Source organism: Callospermophilus lateralis, chromosome 10 (assembly GCF_048772815.1).
Source record: "Callospermophilus lateralis isolate mCalLat2 chromosome 10, mCalLat2.hap1, whole genome shotgun sequence".
Classification (NCBI taxonomy): domain Eukaryota; kingdom Metazoa; phylum Chordata; class Mammalia; order Rodentia; family Sciuridae; genus Callospermophilus; species Callospermophilus lateralis.
In genome coordinates this window covers 118124838-118146703 of record NC_135314.1, presented here as the reverse complement: position 1 = coordinate 118146703, position 21866 = coordinate 118124838, and the positions used below count along the sequence as shown (strand labels likewise).

At 42.5% G+C, this 21866-nt stretch overlaps 1 protein-coding gene across 3 annotated transcripts in view; it reads right to left on the bottom strand.

The window, feature by feature from the left end:
• Positions 1-14401, bottom strand: part of Pcolce2 (procollagen C-endopeptidase enhancer 2) — a 57669-nt gene extending 43268 nt beyond the window's left edge. Inside the window, exons 1-2 of one of the 3 annotated variants that reach the window (XM_076867701.2) lie at positions 14036-14401; positions 13006-13114 (exon numbers count right to left, since the gene is read on the bottom strand). In XM_076867701.2, coding sequence (XP_076723816.1) covers positions 13006-13114; positions 14036-14115 — 189 coding nt within the window. In that variant the 5' untranslated portion in view covers positions 14116-14401. Of the gene's footprint in view, positions 1-7050; positions 7066-13005; positions 13115-14035 lie in introns of those variants that run through there. The other 2 variants (XM_076867703.2, XM_076867704.2) reach the window with 2 other exon arrangements.
• Between the last annotated feature and the right edge of the window lie 7465 nt (positions 14402-21866).

Genomic DNA, 21866 nt, shown 5'->3' with positions numbered 1-21866 from the left:
ATGTTCTCTCCCACTTCACATTTTGCTCATCAACAATTTTTATTGGCTCTATTTAAAAATATATCCAGCAACTGACCATCCCTCACCACCTTCGTGGCTCCCACAATGGTCCAGCTACCACCTCTCAGTGACAGTAACAGCCTTCTAACACCCCATGATCTATTCTCAACACAGCATCCAGGGTGATCCTTTTAAAACACAAGCCACATTATGTCACCCCTCTGCTTAAAACCCTGCTTTGTGAAGGTTAGTTTGAAGTGGGAACGTGGCTGCACTGTGGTACCTAGTTAATCAATCAATCACTAATCTAAGTTCTGTTGTGAAGGTATATTGTGGAGGTGTTCGACATCTATAGTCAGTTGACTTTATTTTATTTTCGGAGCTAGTGATTGAACTCTGGGGTGCTTTACCACTGAGCTACATCCCCAGCCCTTTTTATTCTTAATTTTGAGACAAGGTCTTGCCAAGTGGCTGAGGCTGGCCTTGAATCTAAGATCCTCCTGTCTCAGCTTCCCAAGTTCCTGTGATCACAGGCATGCGCCACTGTACCCAGCAATCAGTTGATCTTAAATAGAGGAGATCATCCTCAATAATGTGGGTGGGCCTCATCCAATCTGTTGGAAGGGAATTCAGAGGGACAGTGGAACAAACCTGAGGTTTCCCTGAGGAAGAAGCAGCATCACGTCTTACTGAGTGTCCCCAGCCTGCCCTATGCATTTCAGATCCCAGCCTCCACAATACCACAATCACATAAACTAATTTCTTTAAATAAAGGTCTTTATATATGTACATATGTGTGCATATTAAATATGCGTGCGTGTACGTATTTATAAATGTGTGATATATACACATATGTATGTATCTACTATTGATTCTACTTCTCTGGAGAACCCTGATACAACCTCCTTGTGCCCTCTACATTCCATTTGTCCCTCTGGACCCCTCTCTCCCCTTCTCCATCCTACTGCCTTCCTGGGATTGACCTCCAGGAATAAACACACACATCAACATCTGTCTTCTGGTTGCTTCTGGCCTTGGAAGCACCAGTAGGACCTTGAAAACAGAGAGTCAGGCCAAGGCTCTTTCCCTATGAGGTCATCTTGTGCTGACTCCTGGGTTCTAGTAACAGCTCCCTCATCTCCCTTGGGGGCCAGAAGTGCTGACAGCTTGGCTGCAATTAGTCCCATGTCACCACATAATCATTTGTGGCCTCCTGCCCTGTTAGAGAGTTCCTCTGCAGATTAACCCCTTGAATCACTGTATTTTGAGTGTGCTGTTTCCTACTGGGGCTCCGACGGATAGACTTCCTATTGCACTCACCACGGCCCACAAGGCCCTACAAGATCTGCCCGCCTCTTCCCTCAATGGCCTCCGCTTCTCCTACCTTCCCCTTGTTGGCTCCTCTTTGTTGTTCAGAGTACAAGCCAGGCACGTGCAGCCCGTCCAGGGTAAGAGTCAGCCATGATCCCTGATGTATTCTATGCACCCAGAAGAGCTGTGCTTGGTAAATACTGCATCACCTCCAAATTCCATCAGTCTCCATGCCAACATTCTTCCGGTGCATCCACAATAAGTGTGGTACCTTCTTCCTAACTATAGCTTACAAAAGAACCCCAAAGTAGGAAAAAAAAATCTTGCCTCCTGATGCAGGGCTCCACAACCCAAAACAACCACACCCATCTCCTTCACTTTTAGCCCATGATCACTGAAATCTTGGGCAAATGTGGAAAAATCACAAGAGCCCACTATCATCATCAACAAGATGACGAATGTTGTTGTTAATTCATCTTCACAAGATGTAAAAAATTCTCCTCATAAAAATACTTTCCCCAAAAAGTTTATGACCCACATGGAATGAAATATCTAAAACAAATGCAATACTAAAGGTGGCTGAGTGATATATGCTAGCTCAACAATTCTACAAATGTCAAAATTATGATACGATCTATCATTCAGCTGCATTTTCATTAGCCTTTGTTGACTCTAAAGGAAAATCACATTTTTCTAAAAGTTAACTAGCTAAATAGAATATATTCTTTTGGTTAATGTTAACTGTTAATTTATTTCACTGTTTAACTGCTTGCAAGTTCAACCCCAGATGGTTTTATACATAAAATCAACATGCTTCAAAGTCAACATTAATACTGCTTCACAGTACTCTTGCACATACTAGGAGTACAATATACAGTTGTAGCTCAACTGAGTAACAGGATGTAAACATGGAAAGCATATAAGCATTTCACCTCAGGATGTTCTGGAATGTTCACCTCTATACACTAGAAAGTGAACATCCAGACACCAATATTAAATCTGAATGCAGTTCTGCTTTGCACATGTCACTGTTAGAGGGACCTACACAACTATATGCCCAGAATGTAAAACAGGGCCTGATGCATAATAAATGTTCAGTAAGTATTTCATGAATATTTCATGAACAGATAATAATGATTTTTTGAGTATTACTATGCACTAGGTACTGATCTTAATACCATAACACCTAACACAATCCTAGAAGGTAGGAAGTAGAGTTATCCACATTTCATAGATGAGAAAACTGAGGAATCAAGAAGTTAAGTAAAAAGTCCAAGGTAAATACTGCAAGGAAATAACTGTTTTGGCCATCTGTTGTATAACATAACACCTCAATACGAGAGGCCTCAAACAATGATGTGCTCTTATTTCTTATGGGTCTGTGGGTTCACTGGCCTCAGCTGGAGAGTTCTTGACTTCTCATGCAACAATTCCCAGGTTAGCAGCGAGGACATTGTCATCTGAAGGCCTAACCACACTAGTCCTCCAAGATAACTCCCTCCCTCTTGGGGCTGCAAATCAGCTAAGAAGATTAAAACTGCTGGGGGCTGCCTGGGCATCTCTCTCCATGATGCCAACTTGAGCTTCCTCACAGAATGGTGGTCCTTCTAAGGCAGCTGGCTTCTCCCAGAGTGTACATTTGAAGAAACTAAGGCAGGGGCTGGAGGTGTAGTACAAGGACCTGGATTTGATCCCCAGCAGTGCAAAAAAAAAAAAAAAAAGGGAGAAAGAAAGAAAAGAAAAACAGAGACAGAAGCTGAAAGCCTTCTTATGCCCTAGCCCCAGAAGTCAAGAACTATCATTTTTGCTTTATTCTGTCTGTTTCACAGGCCATCCCAGATTCAACGTTGGGGAACACTAGAAAACCAGCAGGTGTGGCACCTCAAGTGTCATCTTTGGAGACTCACCACCACCACAGTGGAGCTGGCATTTGGATCTAGGCAGGACAATTCCAGAAACTGAACTCACTCTTAACCACCACGCCACGTGTCTCTATCAGGAATAAATGAATAAATTCTTTAGTTTGTGTTATTAGAAGGGACCATTCTGGTGATTTGGGACTCCAAAGGTAAATTAAAATCTCAATCTCTAAAGATACAAAGTTATTTGCAACTTTGTTTTTTCTTTTCTTTCTTTTTTGGTGCTGAGGATTGAACCCAGAGCCCCCTGCATGCTCTGAGCTACACCCCCAGCCTAATTTGTAATTTTTAACTGACAATCTTTTCTCTGCTTCCAAACACCCTGGTTCCAAAAGTCAAGAGGCACCCGCTGTAGGTGCTGGGGTGGAGGAGGCTGGGCAAAGCAGGGAGGGTTTGGAAGCTCTTTTGCGGGCACAGTTTTATGAAAGCTCATGTTTAAATGAAGAAAGGACACAGTGATCAGCAGCAGGTATTTTCAATGGGAATTCGCCATGCCCCAAAGGGATTACCATCCGGCTTAAAAAATCTGGCCTGTAGACAAGTCCCACACAAATGCCACACTTTCATTCCTCATTACAGATCTGGAAAAGAAATTTAAAAAAATAATCACCACCACCACCATTTATTGAGCGCCTGACTCCACCAAGCGCTGTGCAGAGGCCTTGTCTCCTACTTATTTCAATCCTCACATCAACCTCACAGGGCAGGTTGGACCATGATATCCAGGGTACCAACTTCAGAAAGTTCCAGAAACTTCATCACTTAGTAAGTAAGTGGCCAGAGATTAAAATCTCTGTCACTGTGACTCTCCAAAGCCCATTCTGCTAAGCACTGAGGAATGCCATGCATATGACCCTCCACCAAGATCCCTGTCACCATGTGGCCACTGTTAGTCATTTCTGACTACTGAGTGCCTCCCTCCTCACCGCCCCCATTCATTCGGGGCTGTGATGTTTCCAATCACTGCTATTTCTGGGTTCAATCCAGCACCTGATCTTAGGTAGGTACTTTCCAGTTTTAGTGAATTAATAAATTATGATTTCTTCAGAGGAAGTTGACAGTAACCCAGGGGTTTTAGGTCAGTGTCTAGCAATCAAACCCCTATCAACCATGGCCAGGAGCACTCAGCAGTAAAACAGCCACTGGCTTCCACTGGCCCATCTCTGCCTAACTGATCTCCCCTCCCTTCACGTTTTTGGAAAACACTATTTGATTATGTGCAGTGCCCGGGAGTGCCTTGGGGGGAGGCTGTGAAAGTGAGGCAGAGCTAGTGCTCTGGGCAGCTTTCATTCCAGCTCCCCACCTCTCTGCGGGTGTTCCATTTATTTCTGGATGTTTATTCTGGTTCTCCAGGACCTGCCACACCCACTCTCAGGAGCTAACAAATAATGTATTTGAAGAAAACCCTTCTTTTCTCCCAAGTTCCTAGAGTTAGAAATTCAAGGGGACCCCAAAGCACTACGGCCACTATTGATAAAGCTGTGACATTACGAGCTAAAGCTGTGTGAGGAGAGGGTAATGATTCCCCTTTCCATGGGATCAAAGGACAATAACTCACACATAAAACGCTTCTCTGTGCAAGGAACCCGGGACAGCAGCTGTCCACAGGGCACCTTCCTAACTAAGCAGGACAACATGGGGGGGGGACCCACAAAACCTAGCCTTGGAACTAGGACCCCTCTAAATACTTCTCTGGTCTTCAACAAAAAGCAACCAACAAGTGAGGACACCGTCTTTTTAAACTGAACATTTGTAAAAAATTTGCAAATGTATGAAACAATTCAAATTTGCTCAGTGAATTGAACTCTGGAGGGAGGCAAGGAATGGTATTCATAAATATTATATATTCATAAAATATCATAAATAGAATCATAAAATATATATTCATAAAATATCAAAAAAATTCCGTTCTAGTGCTTTACCTCTATGGATGCCTTCTCCACTTACACTGCCTTTAAAAAATGTGTCTCCTTGAATTCTATCATTACAGTGATCTTTCAGAAAGGAGAGGGTTTTTTTGCTTCTGAATAATTGTCAAAGAGAATCTCTTGTAGAAAGAAAAAACCCAATGGAAGACTCCATTTTCATGTTTTCTTCTCTATTAGTTTCCCCTGCCTGCATGCGGCACTAAAAATATAAGCAGCACAAATAAACATATTTACAGAGCATCAGGTTTTCAATCAATAAAAACATTCTTGGTTTCCATGTGAAGAATCAAAAGGAGAAAAAAATGGAAACAAGGACCAGAGGCCTCCAAAGCAAGCAGAAGAGTAAACAATCAGTAAAAGGGGGACAGAGGCCCCAGTGGGAAAATGTCACCTGCTGGATCACTGATAGAGGCTGCATCTGGCCCTGCCTCCCAGAGGAGTCAGGGTGGCAGGGACACTTCCAGCTTCCAGCGTCTTCTCCACCAAAGCCTAACTGGGTTACTGATGTGTCCTAAGGATCCTAACGTTTCCAGTTATGCACTTTTGATAAAAACAAACAAACAAAAAAACAACAAAAAAACAAAAAACCAGCTGTAGGCTCTACTCCCATTCATGCAGTTCTCAAGCTTTGATATGGAAACATTTTCTGTTAATTATATTCATTGTCACTTTCCTTAAGTGTCAATGAATTAACACAGCATCTTAAATTACTATTCAGGCAGTTGAAATAACTATGCTTAGTAAAACAGATATAACGTTCATTTAAAAACAAAAAACAAAAAAAACACCCATAGTTAAGATTGGAATTTCAATCTCTATATAATTCTAAATCCTATGTATAGTTTAAAGCCAGGAAATATGTGTTTAAGGCCAAAATTCCATTCCCCTATCTATCCTTCTGTGGTTACCCCAGACAAATCATAGTTAGTAATTTTAGAACCCCTTGCTACACCCTCAGGTATAATTAAGTGACTTAAACGTTGAGTTCCTGCCTCAATTCATTATTTGTTTTCTCAAATTATATACCTGGCACTGACTGACCAGAGCATCACTCTATGTGTCAATTTTGACACAAACCCATGCCCGCCCCTGCTAGCTTTCTTCTTACGAAGCCATTCAAAAGTTATTGCAAGGACATAAATCCCACTCATATTTTTAATTTACGAGTTCTTTCCATTAAATATGAATGTTGTTTAAGTTTAATCAGTCAGTTTAAATGTAATCAGCCTTCTGGGGGATGGATTCCTATGATGACTTTAACACAACAAAGTCACAAAATTACCCTCAGGGCAAGGGTACAGAAATACCTTTATATAATTGCTTTTTTGGGGGTGGTGGGGGGAGTTGTTTTTTGTTGTGTTTTGGTTTTGGTACTGGGGATTGAACCCAGGGGCACTTAACCAATGAGCCACATCCCACCTCTTTTCATTCTGAGATAGCTGCTCAGGGCCTCGATAAATTGCTGAGGCTGGTGTTGAACTTGCCATCCTCTTAACCAAGCTACTGGTATCACAGGTGTGAACCACCCTGCCTGGCTTATATAATTGTTTATTAGGTATACTCAGAAATATCAAGGCCTGTGTGAAGTCAAATAAAGCTTTTACAAAGGTCTACTCCAAATTGTCAACACATAAAACTACTTACAGTGAGCACCAATATAACTCACACACACAACTGTTACTGGTTCTCTTGTCTACTCCCTAGTACATTGATTACAAGCTCACTGAGGGCAGAAGCTATGCCCTGTCTTTTTGCTCCCAGGGCCCATCACAATGCCTACTCCATAGCTGGCACTCAATAAATTTTGGTGAATGTTTATTTATTTGATAAATAAGTGTATGGGCGTAATTGTATTACTGAGTCAGAATATATTGTCCTAATTCTTTTCATACCATTTACAAACATGATGATATTATGCAAGATGCAAATTCATTAGGCCTCAGTTTCCCTAAATGTGACATGGGCACATTAATGCTTGTCTTGCATACAACCTCGGAGAATTGCCTGCAAATGAAATTAAATGATTCAACATTAATTGAAGGCATGCTCAAAAACATACATTATTATATTAGTACTCTGATCTATATAGTAACAAGTATATTAAATTCTGGCAGGATAGAAAAATAGGTAGTTGTCAAATGATACTACATGCATTAGGTGGGAAATCTGAAGTTCTTTCTATGCGAGACAGTTTATGCTTTTCGTCTTCTGCTTGAAGTAGATAAATGAGGAGAAATTCACATACTTTTGGCCTAAACAGGACAGACTGTATTGCCAAATTTTCTTCTTAACTCTGACTAATAAGATTTTTTGATCCTCCCACACTATTTACTTCAGAGTCAAAGGGATAAAAGGTTGTTTTCTAGGTGGGGCCCCAAGACTAAATTTTAAATTGCTCAAGTATTTGCTGATTTTTCTAAAAGTCAGACTTATGCTAAAAACAATAATTAAAATCTTAATTAACTGGCTAATTTCAGTACTTTTAAGATATTTTTGGAAATATGGAAGGGATTATAAATAACAAATATAAACCTTGTGATTTCAATAATGACATAAGACAACAGGACTATATACATGGCTTACCTCATTTTAAAAACTGATTTTTAAAATATGCTCAGCTTTAAATCTAAGAACGAAATTATTTACACCAATCTCTATATGCCAATTGCTGTTTTGGTGAGATAGTAACAGCTACTGCCTTGCACATTTACTGTTCTATTTGGTTTTAAGTTCAGAAACCAATTTTAAAGAACAATTCCTATACACCAGATAAAGGAGAGTTCTTAGAAGGCTCTGGGCTTTAAATTCCCTCTAATTTGCAGTTGCTGTAAATAAAAGTTCGGTCGATCCCACTTAGCCATCCATACCAAATAGAGCTCAAGTCAGACTCAGAATAGAGTTGCTTTCGCAAGATATTTTAGTGTTAATGTCTTTTTTTCCCTAAAAGAACGTATTTGGTTTGGATCAAATCATTAATATGTATCTCTGACTCTACTATGGGACTTATAAAATGAAGAAGTCATAGGCGAAAATACCAAGACACAGAGGTCGTGGTTAGTTGCCAAGGGTGCTGTTAATCTGTAATGAGTCTATATGGACTGGTGGTCTTTACACCCAGGGCTATGGAGCTGGGAATGCAAGGTGCTTGCTGGATTTTCTCTCACTGCCCACTCCGCCTGGCTCCCCCTCTAGCAGGCAGCACCCCATCTCACACTGCCTGTACCTGTGTGTCTCCGGCACACAGGCTTCTGGAAAGCATTCTTGCCCACGTTGCAGAGAGCCCAATGGCATGAGCCATGTTCTGACTGATGGTGGCCCACTTCCTTTAAGGGTCTAGAGATCTCTTACTGCCCTCCGCACACAATCCTGGCCTGCAGGAGAACCACTGCCACAGGGGGTCCGGGTGGTGGTCGGTTCATGTTTGGAGTTCCCTGTCTTGCTGCAGGACTTGGCACAAGCTGCTCTTATCCTTAAGTCGGTTAGGGTGACTTTTCCAAGCTTTCTTAGAAGGCTGGGTCCTCAAGTTCCACAGGACCTTAGCTGTCAATTCACCCTCCTTTCCTGCCCACTCCCTCATATACAAAGGACAAATGTATGAAATGCCCCTTGGATTACAATCCCAAAAGACTGCTCCTACAGGAAACTAAGAAAATGTCACTCCCATGATGGATTACAAAATGCTTAGCTATTTCTTAACTCTTAAAGTTTCTGATTTAATGTCAAGTCATGCGTTTTTAAGAACACACTCAGCAAAATTAATTAGTAAAACTTCAGGGTAACTGAGGCCATTGAGAGTTTGTTACCAGAAAGATAGCTGAGTCAACAGGTTTAAGTTACAATCACAACGTCAACAAGCACAAAGGGCAAATATCAGCTTCCCCATTTGAAAAGCAGAAGTACAACTGACTGGCATGGAGCAACTTCATGCTCAACATGTTTATGTGAGTAAAATTAACCTCAAAATCCTCTGGAACTGTCCTAAGGGACTTCTAGTGATGATGGAAATACTCACATACTGTCCAGTATGGCGGCCACTATCCACATGTGGCTGTTGAGCACTTGAAGTGTGGTGAGTCTGATTGAGGAAATGAACTTTTATTTAATTAATTTAAATTTTAAACAGCCAATGTTGGTAGTGCAACTGTCCAAGAAATTGCTATAAAAATGTTAAAGTCCTATTCTAGGGGCTGGGAATGCACCTCACTGACAGCATGTGCTTTGAGGGTGCAAGGCCCCAGGTTCAATCCCCAACAGTGGGAAAAGTAAAAATAAGAGCAAATCTAAATTTCTAATCTGCAGGCTAAACTTCCATACCAGAAAGTCCTACACGAGTGGCTAGAAAGTCTGGCTGTGACAACTAGTATTCACCTTTCTCAAAGCATAGACACTAAAACCAGACTGTCCACATTCTCCACTGATAGCATAGTTTAACGAAAGCCACTTGGTGGTGAAGGCCACCTTGCTGGTACACATGTTCAGTTCAGAAGAATGAAATGGGAGGCAGATGAGTTTAAAAAGCATATTTCTTTCCCTCTTCAGGGAAATGAAGTGTTTTGATTATGTGTGTGTGTGTGTGTGTGTGTGTGTGTGTGTGTGTGTGTGTGTTTCCAGTATCAGGGATTGAACCCAGGGGCACTCTACCACCAAGCTATCTGCAGCCCTTCTACTTTTTGAGACAGAGTCTTGTTATTGCCCAGGCTGGCCTTGAACTCTCAATCCTTCTGCCCCAGCCTCCTCAGTAGCTGGGATTACAGGTGTGCACCACTGCATGCCGCAAAGTTCAAAGGCCACTCCCAAGATTTTCCCATCTGTGTGATGGAAAAAAACATCTTAGAAATGTGTCAGAGAAAAAGGTGGCTGTGATGTTTTGACAAAAGTGACACTGAATCACCCAGTGGGGACCCTATTCTTGGTTTACTGACTGAGGGGCAGGAAAATGGACTGGACCAACAAGCTTCAGGAAGACTTCAGAGACTGGGTTGGAGAAGGCCCCAGCAGAGCATAGCCCTGCCAGAACAGCAGCCATACTAGGGGCCAGGACCAGTGCATCTGCCCTCAGCCGATCTGCTGAGAAAACACTGAGACAAAGGTCTCCACATTTCTTCATCTTCTCTGTTGCCCTCCTATTTACTCCACCATCTCCTCCTGGATACCTCGTCACCTTCCTAATCCATCTCCCCGTGTTCATTCTTACCCCCCTGTAATCCAGCCTCCACACAGCAGCCAGAATGATCTTTTAAAATCAGACTCATTCCTCTGCTTAAAATCCTCCCTTGGTTCTTACCCAAAACAAAATCCAAACTCCTCACTCTGGCCTCCAAGGTTCTTGAGGTAAATCAAACTTCTTCCCCCTCAGGCTCTTAATTTCAGGGATTTAGATGCACTGTCTCATTTTGTCTCTACGTACCCACTCCTGTAATCCCAGTGGCCTGGGAGGCTGAGGCAGAAGGATCACGATTCAAAGCCAGCCTCAGCAAAACGGGAGGTGCTAATCAGCTCAGTGAGACCCTGTCTCTTAATAAAATACAAAAATAGGACTGGGATGTGGCTTAGTGGTTGAGTGCCCCTGAGTTCAATCCCCAGTACCTGCCCCTCCACCAAAAAAATCATTTTGTCTTTATAATAAACCTGAGATTTAAAGGTAAATCCTGGACACGCAGTTGACGAGGGTTGGGAGGAGAATTTGAAATCAGAGAGGTCTGCTGAGGTTGTAACACGGCTTCCTTTAAAGTTGGGCCCTTCAGGGAGTCCTAACCAACTCCACTTTGCTCTGTGGCCTGTTCTTTCTGAGTCTTTTCTCCTTGGCTTAGCCCAGGTTCCAATAAGAGCCAGCCAGACTACCTCTGATGGAACAAAATTGCTCCCTCAAGCAATAAAGATTTCCCTGGTTCCACAGAACCTCAAAGAATCAGACCTGAGATAAGGATCCACCAGGCCACAGTCTGACCACGTCTGTTTGACAAGGCATGTTCCCTCCCTTCCCCTTTCCTCCCCTATGGCCACACTGACTACATTCCTTTCCTACTTTACCATCACTTATCTCTCCAGTTGAACTCTCCAGGTGGCTTGTGGCTGTATCTGGTTTGTTGGGACCCCCAGGGTCAGACCTCTGGCCTAGGACTCCAGGAACAGGCTCATAGCTTTCACCTCGGCATTGCATTCAAATGAAGCAACATATACCACCTTTGTCTCCACACAGAAGAATGAGGCCACAGGCCTCTCCAGAGGCAAATCCCTCCTTTGTCAAGGAAAATCTTGCCTGGACGCCCCCCCCCTCAGCCCCCAGTCAATGTTTCAGGCCACACCAACACTGTCCTGCAATCCCCCCAAAACACTGGCCAACCATGAATTTCAACTTGTTAAGCATGTGATGCTTCTGGGCTAATAATTTTCTCGGATGTTTTAAACTTGCAAGCATTTAATTACAATTAAAACGCAGCTATAATATGAAAAACAAGTTACTTTTATGAGTTACTTTTCAGAGACTTATTTCACATTTATGCTAATATCAATATTTCTAAGCTAATCTTTATGTCTTATTCTCTCCTGGCTCCATGTGCTGTAAAAACAATGAAATCTGTACCAATTCATCAGATGGCTAACATTTTATATGAGGGCATGAATGCACATAAGAGCTGAGTTTTACATTACAGAGGAGGCCCTCTCATATCTGCCCCTGCCAAATGACCTTCTTTTTTTTTTAAAATTAATTTTAGATGTTGGTGGACCTTTATTTTGTTCATTTATTTATATGTGGTGCTGAAAATCAAACCCAGTGCCTCACACATGCTGGGCAAGTGCTCTGTCACTGAGCCACAACCCCAGCCCCTCTGCAAGTGACCTTCCTAGTGGGAGTGCTTCCTTGAAGGACAAGTTTCACTTTACATAAAGTAGGACTTATCAAGTCAGTTCCTATAATTGTTTGAGGGCTCAGCTTCTCCATCTATAAAGTGGGGATAATAATACCTTATTAGAGTGGTTTGAGGATTCAGTGAGATTATTCGTGTTAACGACCTGGCACAGTAAATGCTAGTTTACCCAGTCAGAAGCAGCTATTTCTTACAATCAGAATCTGTGGGTGGCGCTGCCTGACTAAAGAAAGCTCTGGGGGAACCAATGTTTTCAATTACCAAACAACTTCCCAACAACAACAAAAATAAAGATAACAATCGCTGCTACACTGACTACAAAGATAACACAATCCGGCTGACTCTAAATACCCTTTTTAAAACACTAGTTGTTTCAAGATCCAGCTTCTGATCTTGACTCAGCATAATCTAGTATTGTTATGGAGTCCCCTGCCCCAGTTATTATTATTCTCTATTCTTAGATTGCTTTTAGTGGTGGCTTCCATCCAGGGACATAAAGTGGTTTTGTGTGTGTGTGTGTGTGTGTGTGTGTGTGTGTTTGCCTCCTCTCTCTATTTTCTTTTCCTAGTGGGTATGAAGTAGTCATAGCAATATCTTTGATCTTTTATTTCCCACCGGGAATTTATGCAGCCATGAGGAATAACTAACTTCCAGAGGTCATGAGACAGACTCTTTGACTGAAAATAGCCTTCATCAGGCATCCATAAAATTCAACTGAGTCAGGCTAGGTTCTCAGAAACACATCTGCTTTAAGAATTTATTCCTTCAAGCATTATCTTGAGCCCTTTCTAATCGCTAATGCAGGACACCACTCGATCTCTTAATAAAAATCTCCCAAATAGTTGAAGTAAATCCAACATTTCATTTATTCAGACATTTGCCTCTAACCCAAATCCTCACACCAGAGAGAAAAGGCAACTGCCTTACTCTGCTTCCAATGCCCACTTTCAAGAGAATACCTTTTTAAAAAATGCTTACTGTGATTTTCCAAGTACATTTGCTATTTGGAGGGTACACTCCAGGAAAACCTTCACTGCCAATAAATCCAGACTCTCCAGTAAGAATGCCACCACATGTGAAAACAGGTCTGTGAAAATAAAAGAGGAAAGAATACTTAATTTGAAACATGGTTTAACAATCTAATGTCACCCTCAGAAAGATGTACTGAAATGGATGAGAGTTAATATGGTTTAATACTTGCTTGCACCAGATCATGGATCTGAAAGCTGCTAGCTCTCAGAATATTTAAATTACAGCCTGATCAAGCGCTCAGGCCAGATGCCATCTGTCTCCATCATAATCGCCTAGGAATACATTTACCTAGGAATATATATACATTTATAAAACCTGGTCCTCCAGGGTACATTCAAGTTTGTAGGAAAAAAATGGTTAGTGGATCAGCTTAACTGGAGAGAGGGGGAGAAGTGGTGAGAGCCAGGCTGAGTGAGGCTCAAGGTTTTAAGGATAGCCAGCAATTAGTTAATATTAAAGTTTTGAAGTTCCCAGATTTGGAGCCATGCCTAGGTCTCCTCCCCTCTTCTGAAAATCCTTGGCCATTGGTGGCGCCTCCCATTGAAAAGGAAGGCTGATGCTGATGGAGATACTGGAAGAGGAGGTGCCAAAACTGGCCCTGGGTTGGTTCTCTAAGCCCAGATCCTGGAGCCGTCCAAAGGGTGGCAAAGAGTTAACTTTTTGGAGCAGCTCTCTGGGTTCCCCTTGGGTTTTCATCCCTGGGCAAAGCCTCTGGGGCAAAAACAGCAATCAAAGCAGAGGCCACAGATGTGGGCCCTGGTACTTCCCTCCGCTCCCTTAAATACTCGGGGAGAGGAGAGGCAGGTCAGTTACCCCCGCCACGTGGTGGCCGGGCCAACTGCTGAGCCCGGGCGCGGGTCCACGCGGAGCCCACTCGGCACAGGGGCGAGCGCAGGGCGGTCCGGGCGCCCCGAAGCGCGTGGAGAGGGGCGGCACGCGAGGCTGCAGGGGAGCGGGAGGGCTGGGGTTGTGTTACCTCTCCGGGGGCTGCAGCCGGGACGGCCGAGCGGCGGCCAGCAGCAGGCAGAGCGGGGCCCAGGCGCCGGCGCCCCTCATGGCCGGTGTGGACGCGCGGGCTCCACCCCGCCGGCGCGCACCCCGCTTCGCACCCGCCGGGGCTCACACCCCCGCTTGCATCGACCCTGGCGCGCTCCCCGGCTTCACTGAGGCCCGGGAGCCCTCACTCGCCGCGCTCGCTCGCTCGCCGCCGCGGGCAGCCAGGTACCCCGAGTGCGCAGCGGCCGGCGGGGCGGGGGCGCTTTTATAGGCGATCACGGTGCCGTCTGACGAAGCTCCATTTCCCCTGAGGAGTTGCTCTGGCAGCCACAGGCCACTGCTGAATATCCCGTTTGTTCTCCGGCGGCAGGAGGGGCGGCTCCCAGGCCAGAGCCGCCTCCTCCCCTGGGGCGGGCGGGCGTCTCCTCCGTGCGCCCCGGGACCCACCGCGGGGACTGCGGGGAGAAGGATGGGGACCAAGTGGTACCCAGGCGGGCCTGGCTCCGCCATCCGTGGACCAGTCTTGGGGTGAGCGTCTTGGTTTGCTTTGGAGAGTGCCCCCCCCCCCCGCATAGTTGCTTTACAAAGTACCATTTTTATACTTAGCTGATTGCTGCAAAACCTGGGGTTCCCTATTTTATTGCCTTCGAACATCCAGATCCAAGAGGAAAGCAAAGTCATTCTATCGTATTTTAACTCCGGGTCTTATTCTTTTACCTTAGACATACACAATCTCAGAACATTCTTCTGTTTTTCGTGTTCTTCAAAATAAGGAGGGGGATACATTTTGTGGGGGGATTTAAATCAACCATCTCAAGCCAGCGATTTTTGAGTGAATTCTCATTAAATGTCAAATAATCAGGGCGGAAGCAGAATCACCTAATCTCGCCAGCCCATGTTATGTTCTGGAAATGGTATTTCTCTGCTGGCATCTCTCTGTTTTTAGAAGAGTTTATCCAACAGTTGGGAAAGAAGCTTTCCAATTTCTTTCTTTAGTATTGATGAGTTAAGCTGTACAGAGAAGTTGTTTTTCCAAGAAGAACAATTCTAGCCTTGTGGAATCGAGTCTTTCCTTTATTTAATTACACAAAAATAATTGTAAACCTTTATATTTGGTAAGTTCTTCCCAATAATAGGGATTAATAAAAGAATAATAAAAGTAGAATGGATGAATTGAAATTTTCAATACCCATACTACCCATGGGAGCTACAACTTAATTTCATGCCTGATTTCTGCTATTCCCTCTAAATATTTTCAACTTTTTAAGAAAAAATGTAAGCATTAAAGTAAAACTTGTCAAGAATTCATTTCTAATGATGTGCTTGTAATGTTGAGAATATAAACACTTGGGATAAAGAAATAGGTAAAACTGGTTACAGAAAGTAACCTGACTTTTTAGTAATGGAAAACCCAAGAGTCTATACTAGTAATCGGAACTTCCCTGCAACTTTCAGATTATCTTAGCATTTTTAAAAAGCGAAGAAAAAAATAACACATAAACTACAACTTTTGAAGAGTTCCCTAAAGGCACCACACCCTGTATTACATTTTTTTTAAACAAGGGATTACAGAATTTGGCAAGCTGCATTATATCCTGAAACTTACACCCTCAACTCAATAAAAATTTCTTTAGAACGACAAAGAGGAAAATAGCGATTGTTTATTTTGCACACATTTCAAGAATAAGCTACCCAATAGCATAAGTGTTTTAGATGATAGTTTATTAAAAAGTCATAGTTTGAAATTACAAAGTGAAAATATTGTGCAATTCAGTTTGGGTAATGGTTCGGAGTCCTCATAGCCAGAAAATACTTCATTCTTAGGACTAAACTAAGTTTTTGAAATTCAAAATAAAAAGCACAAAATATTAAGCATGCCTAAATAGATAGAAAACTATTTGAACAAAAATATTCAGTGGTGTTTTCTTTTCCTAATTTATAGTATGAGAATGAGTTCATATCCTTGCTGAAGAGTTGGGTTTCTAACACTGATCATTATGTTGTTGTTGAGACTCATAAGAAAGACATTGATCTCACCATGTGATTTTAAAAGTTTATTAAGACTCATATTATTTGCTTTTAAAAACACATATTTGACTTGGAACTACAGTTCTAACCAAAATTATAAACCTTACTTGTCCCGAGAAGTTTAATGTGTTAAATTTGAGGCAGACCCAAGGGGACTCTGAAGATGTGTGTATATTGTTCATCTCTCTGAGACTAGGTTCTGGACTTCTGCAATGCAAAAGTAGTCTAATGGCCAGGGAGTCACAGAGCTCCAGGCAGTGGGGAAGGGGAGAGGTGACTATGACAAAAGCTATAGGGTAGATTCTCAAAATGTAAAGTGATCCTTTTACCCCAAATGTATACTATCCAGTCTCTGCAGTTAGCAGGCGCAGAATCAAAGACATGGGAATATGGAAATATTCACCAATGAACTGACCACTTGAAAATTAGACCCCACTCAAGCATTCCTTGCTACATAGTATGAGCATTTAGCTGTGTCTAGTATGTCTAGTGATTGGCCTCTGATTAGTTCACCAACCCTATAAATATCTGAAAATGCAATGTAAATCTAATGCACATTTATATCACAATGCAGTATTGATTTTGTAAAAGACCCAGAGTTTCATAGAATGAATGTAATCTATGTTAAAATAAAGGGGAGACTAATGAACTTTTTTGGAGAAATGAAGACCTGGATGAGTTGCTTCAGTAACAAAACAGAAGGAAAGAAACTGAAGAAGTTTCCCAGCCAAAAAACCCCTTCAAAAAAGAATGACTTTGTGTGTATGTGTGTGTGTGTGTGTGTGTGTGAGTGCAGGAACTCAACTTATGCTAAGCCCGTGCTCAATCATGGAGCTATACCCCTAGCCCCCAAATGAATGATTTTTTTTTTAATATTTATTTTTTAGTTGTAGATGGACACAATATCTTTATTTTACTTATTTATTTTTATGTGGTGCTCAGGATCGAACCTGGGGAGAGGAGAGCACTCTAACGCTGAACTAGAACCCCAGCCCCAAAATGAATGATTTTTAATAACAAGGCATCAAAGACAAACCTGTGAGAAAAATGCAGGAGCCCCCACAATATTTTTCCAAAAGTGACTGTGCTAGCTTTCTGTTTCTGTAAAATATACCTGAGCTAACCACATTAGAAAGAGAAAAGATTTGTTGGGGCTCACAGTTTCAGAGCTTTCAGTCTATGACTGGTTGGCACCATAACTTTGGGCCTGTAGATGGCACATCAGTGAGGGAGTACAAAGTAGAGTGAAACCACTCACTTCTTCCTGGCAGGTAAAGAAAAAGAAAAAGGAAGAGGCTGGAGGCCCTATCTCCCCTCTGAAGCCACACCCCCAATGACCTGAAGACCTCCCACTAGGCCCTGCCTCTTAAATGTTCTTCTATTTCCCAATTGTACCACCAGCTGAGGTGCAATTAACAGATGGGCCTTGGGGATCATTAGAACTGTAGCAGTGATCTCCTATACACTGCACTGTGAGAGTCAGAGGTAAAAGAGGAGATGTTTGTATTTGCTCTGTAGTTTTGTCAGGAAAACTGTCTACAAAGTTCACCTTGATTCATTCTTTGTTCATGAAGAGAATTAGCACACAGTTTCAAATATAACTGAAATTTGATGAACACAAAATAAATATAACTTTCTAATTTTCAGTTTCATTTTAAAGATAAAATCCTAAGCAACTTTTCAATACCTACCATAAAAGCTTGGTACCTATTTTATGAAAATAAGTGGACTTTTCATGTACAATTGCCCTCGGATATAGAGAATCCCCAATTATCTTGAAAGGTGCCTGAGCACCCAGTCTAGGAACCCTCTTTCTGAGGGGAAGAGGGTGGAGGGGAGAAAATGGAGAGTGGCTGGATCTCCCTTTCCACTATCCTGAGTCACATCCGGAGCATAAGTGTGTCTTGTGCTTCCTTGAAGGTGACATTGCTCCATCCAAACCATGTGGGACTCTAGATTTGTAAGTGCTGCAAATCTATAGAAGAAATGAAAAGTATCTGAAAAGCAATTCATGTGGAAATTCTTTTGTGCAGTCCAAGTTAGTGATGATACATGTTCATGATGCTTCCATAATATCTGTGGTTTTTCAAAATTATCAAATGGGATTTTTTTTCATGTTCTTTTATCTAGGAAAATATGATAGTGCAGAGTTATAATATTAATACTATAGTGATGGAAATGCCTTTCCTAAATTCATTTTGGTGCTGAGGTTGAACCCAGGGCCTGTACTTGCTGGACAAGCAGTCTCCCACTAAGCTACATCCTCAACCCCTGAATTCAGCATGTTAGATACTATCAACATTTAGAAACTCTCTTTAATCTTTGAGTTCTGTGCACAGACCCAATTAGTAGACATACTTGTGTCCTTTAAATTTTAGAATTAAAAATTAGTTCAATATTTTTTATATTTGTGAACACACATTAGGAAGAAAACTAGAGTTTCCCTCCATCCCCTCCCACCACTGCCCCCCTCAAAAAAGACAATGCTAGAGAGGAAATGAATTGGTTAGGCTTCTTAGTAACAAACAAACAAGTCCACTTAGTGTTGCATTTAAAAACAGCAATAGATGGTGTTACCATTAAGACAATTGGGGAACCAGTCTCAAAGCTAATTTCCCTGGAACAATGGCCAAAACCCTGCCTCAGAAGAGGCCCAGTGAGAAATCTATTGTCATTGCTGCCACCAAGACTGAGCACTAAATACAGATCCTGGAAATTCCTGCAGTGGACACTTCAGTGTGCACCTCAGGGGATTCCTAACCCTTGCAACATTCCTGCCCCAAAGGCCAGACACCCCTCCTGCCCTCACAGAATGAAAGCTTATTACAGACCCCCCTGTGTCTATGTTGATCTCTTTTGATCAAAGTCTCATGCAGATGCATCTGATTAGTACTGTGCATGCTACATGTCATCTCAGCTGCAAGGGAGGCTGAGGGATAAGAGTCACATAACGTAGAAATGTCCCCAAGTATTAAAAGGCTTCTCAAAAAATAATATGAAGGTACCAACATGACTGATGTTCACAATAGGGATCTACCCATTTTAGTTCGCCTGTCTCCTTGCACCCCTTTGCTGGAGAAAAACCGGAAGGGAGGTCTTTGTGCATGAAGTTGCTAATGTGTCTAGTGAAACCAGTTCCACTCTCCTGGACCCAATGGACTGGGTCAGGGTTTTCTCTGGGTCAAAGCAACCTCATGAAAGCTGGCCAATTGGAACATGCAGGAGTTGGCTGCTTCTTGCTGCTTTGCAATAAAACCATCTGCTGAAGGCTCTCCATGAATGTACCATCACTGTCATCGTCATTGCTGTTGCTGCTGACATCATCTCTAACTCTGAGCACTTACTATGTCCCAGGAACATAGTGCTAAGTGCTGTTCAATAATATTTCATTTAATTCTCTTAGAACCCTGTGAGGTAAGAATGCTTATTATCATTTTACAGGTGAAGATTCTGACGTTTCTAGAAGTTATCCATTGATACAGAACCTTTAACGTGGAAACAAAAACCTGGGATTTGAATCTACCCTGACTGGCAAACTCAACTCTTAATCAATACTGCATGCCAATCCATCAGATCCTCTCTTGAGACACACAAATGCTCAAAGCACATGGAGATGGTCGGTGTCGTGGACTGGCATGCGCTGCTTGTCTATCCAGAATCCCCTCCTTGGGAAACCACCCTCCTTTGTGCTTTGTGCTTCTGTGAACACTGATTCCATTCACTGTTCCTCAAGTCCCCTGGTGGAAGATGAGACCAAGAACTGACTCAGAAGTCTCCAGAGATTTTTCTTAGGAAAGAGATTTTTCCCTCCTCTTTCTTTCTCTAGAAGCACCAGGTTGTAAGATATAGAAAAGGACGAACCCCAAAATAGTATGGCCTGGGAAGAAGGAGTGAGGAAGAAGGCAACACATTGATAACATTGATCCTTGCCCAATACATCCTTTCCCAGTGACAGTACAATGGGACCCTGAAGGGACAGAGATAAGCACTGAACCCAGACCTTCCATTCTTCTCCATGTGAAAACATTGCCCAGTAAAAAAAAAAAAAAAAAAAAAAAAAAAATTCAAATTCTCACAACCTATTTCTTGAGTGTCCAAACTGACATGCTCTGTCAAGAATTAAGTCATCTCTCAATGTAACATATGTAAGCACAGATTTCTCATTTGGCCAGTGGCTCGTTTTCCACCAGGAAAGTGGGTCCATCAGACGAAACACTCCACTGCTGAATAAAGGCTCTGCTGATCCGTGAAGTTTGCACCCAGTTTGGTCATTTTATGCTAACCTAGGTAAGCAGATATTTTCTCAGGAAAGGTGGACACAGCCTGGGGTGAATGTTCCAGAACAATAGCTGCCCACCTTCCAAATGGAGGTGGAGCTCTAAGAATTTGCAAAAGACTTTGTGGAGAACTCAGAATTCTACCATGTAATAGAGATAAGGCTTAGATTTAAGATATGAAGACAAGTGTCAACACACAAAAAATAAAAAACTACATTGATCCTAAAAAAAAAACCTCAAAAGCTAAGTAAGTGGATCACTGATGGTAATGAAGATCATGAAGTAAGAAGTATAATTAACAACACCAAAGCAAACAAAAATGGCTCAGAATTGTTCCCTTCTGTTGACTTAGAGGGACACACCTTTGCCTATAAAAGTGATCAGCATCATTTGTAAGTAATAAATATCTTTTTATTTGATAGAGACACTCACCACCTTTAAGTGACTTTATTCGGTAGATTGACATATTAAGCCAGCTGAGTGTTCTGTAGCTAACTCATGCGGCTGTCTCACCAGGATTCACTGTTACTCATAATCATGAGACATGCCCAACTAGCGATTGTCTGCCAAGAAAGCAGTGCCATATGGCCACCTGAGAGAAGGGCCAAGACCCCAAGGATGAGCCACCAAGACTGACTGGTTATGAGAGTCTGGAGCAAGAAACAGCTACCCGAGGGCCATCCACCCAGATGCCTTTCCCCTCCGATGACTTTGGGGGGTCCCTGTGCCCTCTTCACTCACCCATCCTGGAAACATGGGGCAAGAGCTTGGTGTCAGCCTCTGAACTCTATCCACACCAAGGGCTGAAAACACAGACTCTCCTTTAAGATGTGTAGGCTTCCATCTTCAGTAACTACAGATTGGTTTGTTTTAAAAGCAGAAATGTTCCAGAGTAGAAAGGAAATGGGTGCTCATTACATAAAGTCTGGGAAATATTTAAAAAGAAAAGAAAATCACCCTTAACTTTACCACTTAAAGACAACAGTGGTCCCACGTTAGTTAGCTCCTTTCCTTTCCAATGTCTCTTCTAGGAGAAAATCATATCTAGGGACTTGAAGAGTTTGTTTTCATTCCAAGTCTTTCTGGTTCTTAGCTTTTGGAAAAGTTACCAATAAAGAAGATCAAAGACAATAATTTTAGTGTCCACATCACTGTAATAAGATACTGACTTAAGATGATGAACACACACACACACACACACACACACACACAGAAGAATACTGAATCTTTTTCTATCTTAATTGTTGAGAGCCACAGCCGAAGGGGCTCCAGCAAACTTTCAGACTGCCAGCTGATGATTGGCTCACAGCGGCCCCAGCAACACCTAGCTGATTGGCTCCTCTGTGGAGATGCTCATTGAGCTGTTTCCCTGCCCTTTCAGACACCAGCTGATGATTGGCTCACAGCGGCCCCAGCAACATCTAGCAACATCTAGCTGATTGACTCCTCTACGGTGATGCTCATTGGGCTGTTTCCCTGCCCTTTCAGACCACGGAGCTGCTCATT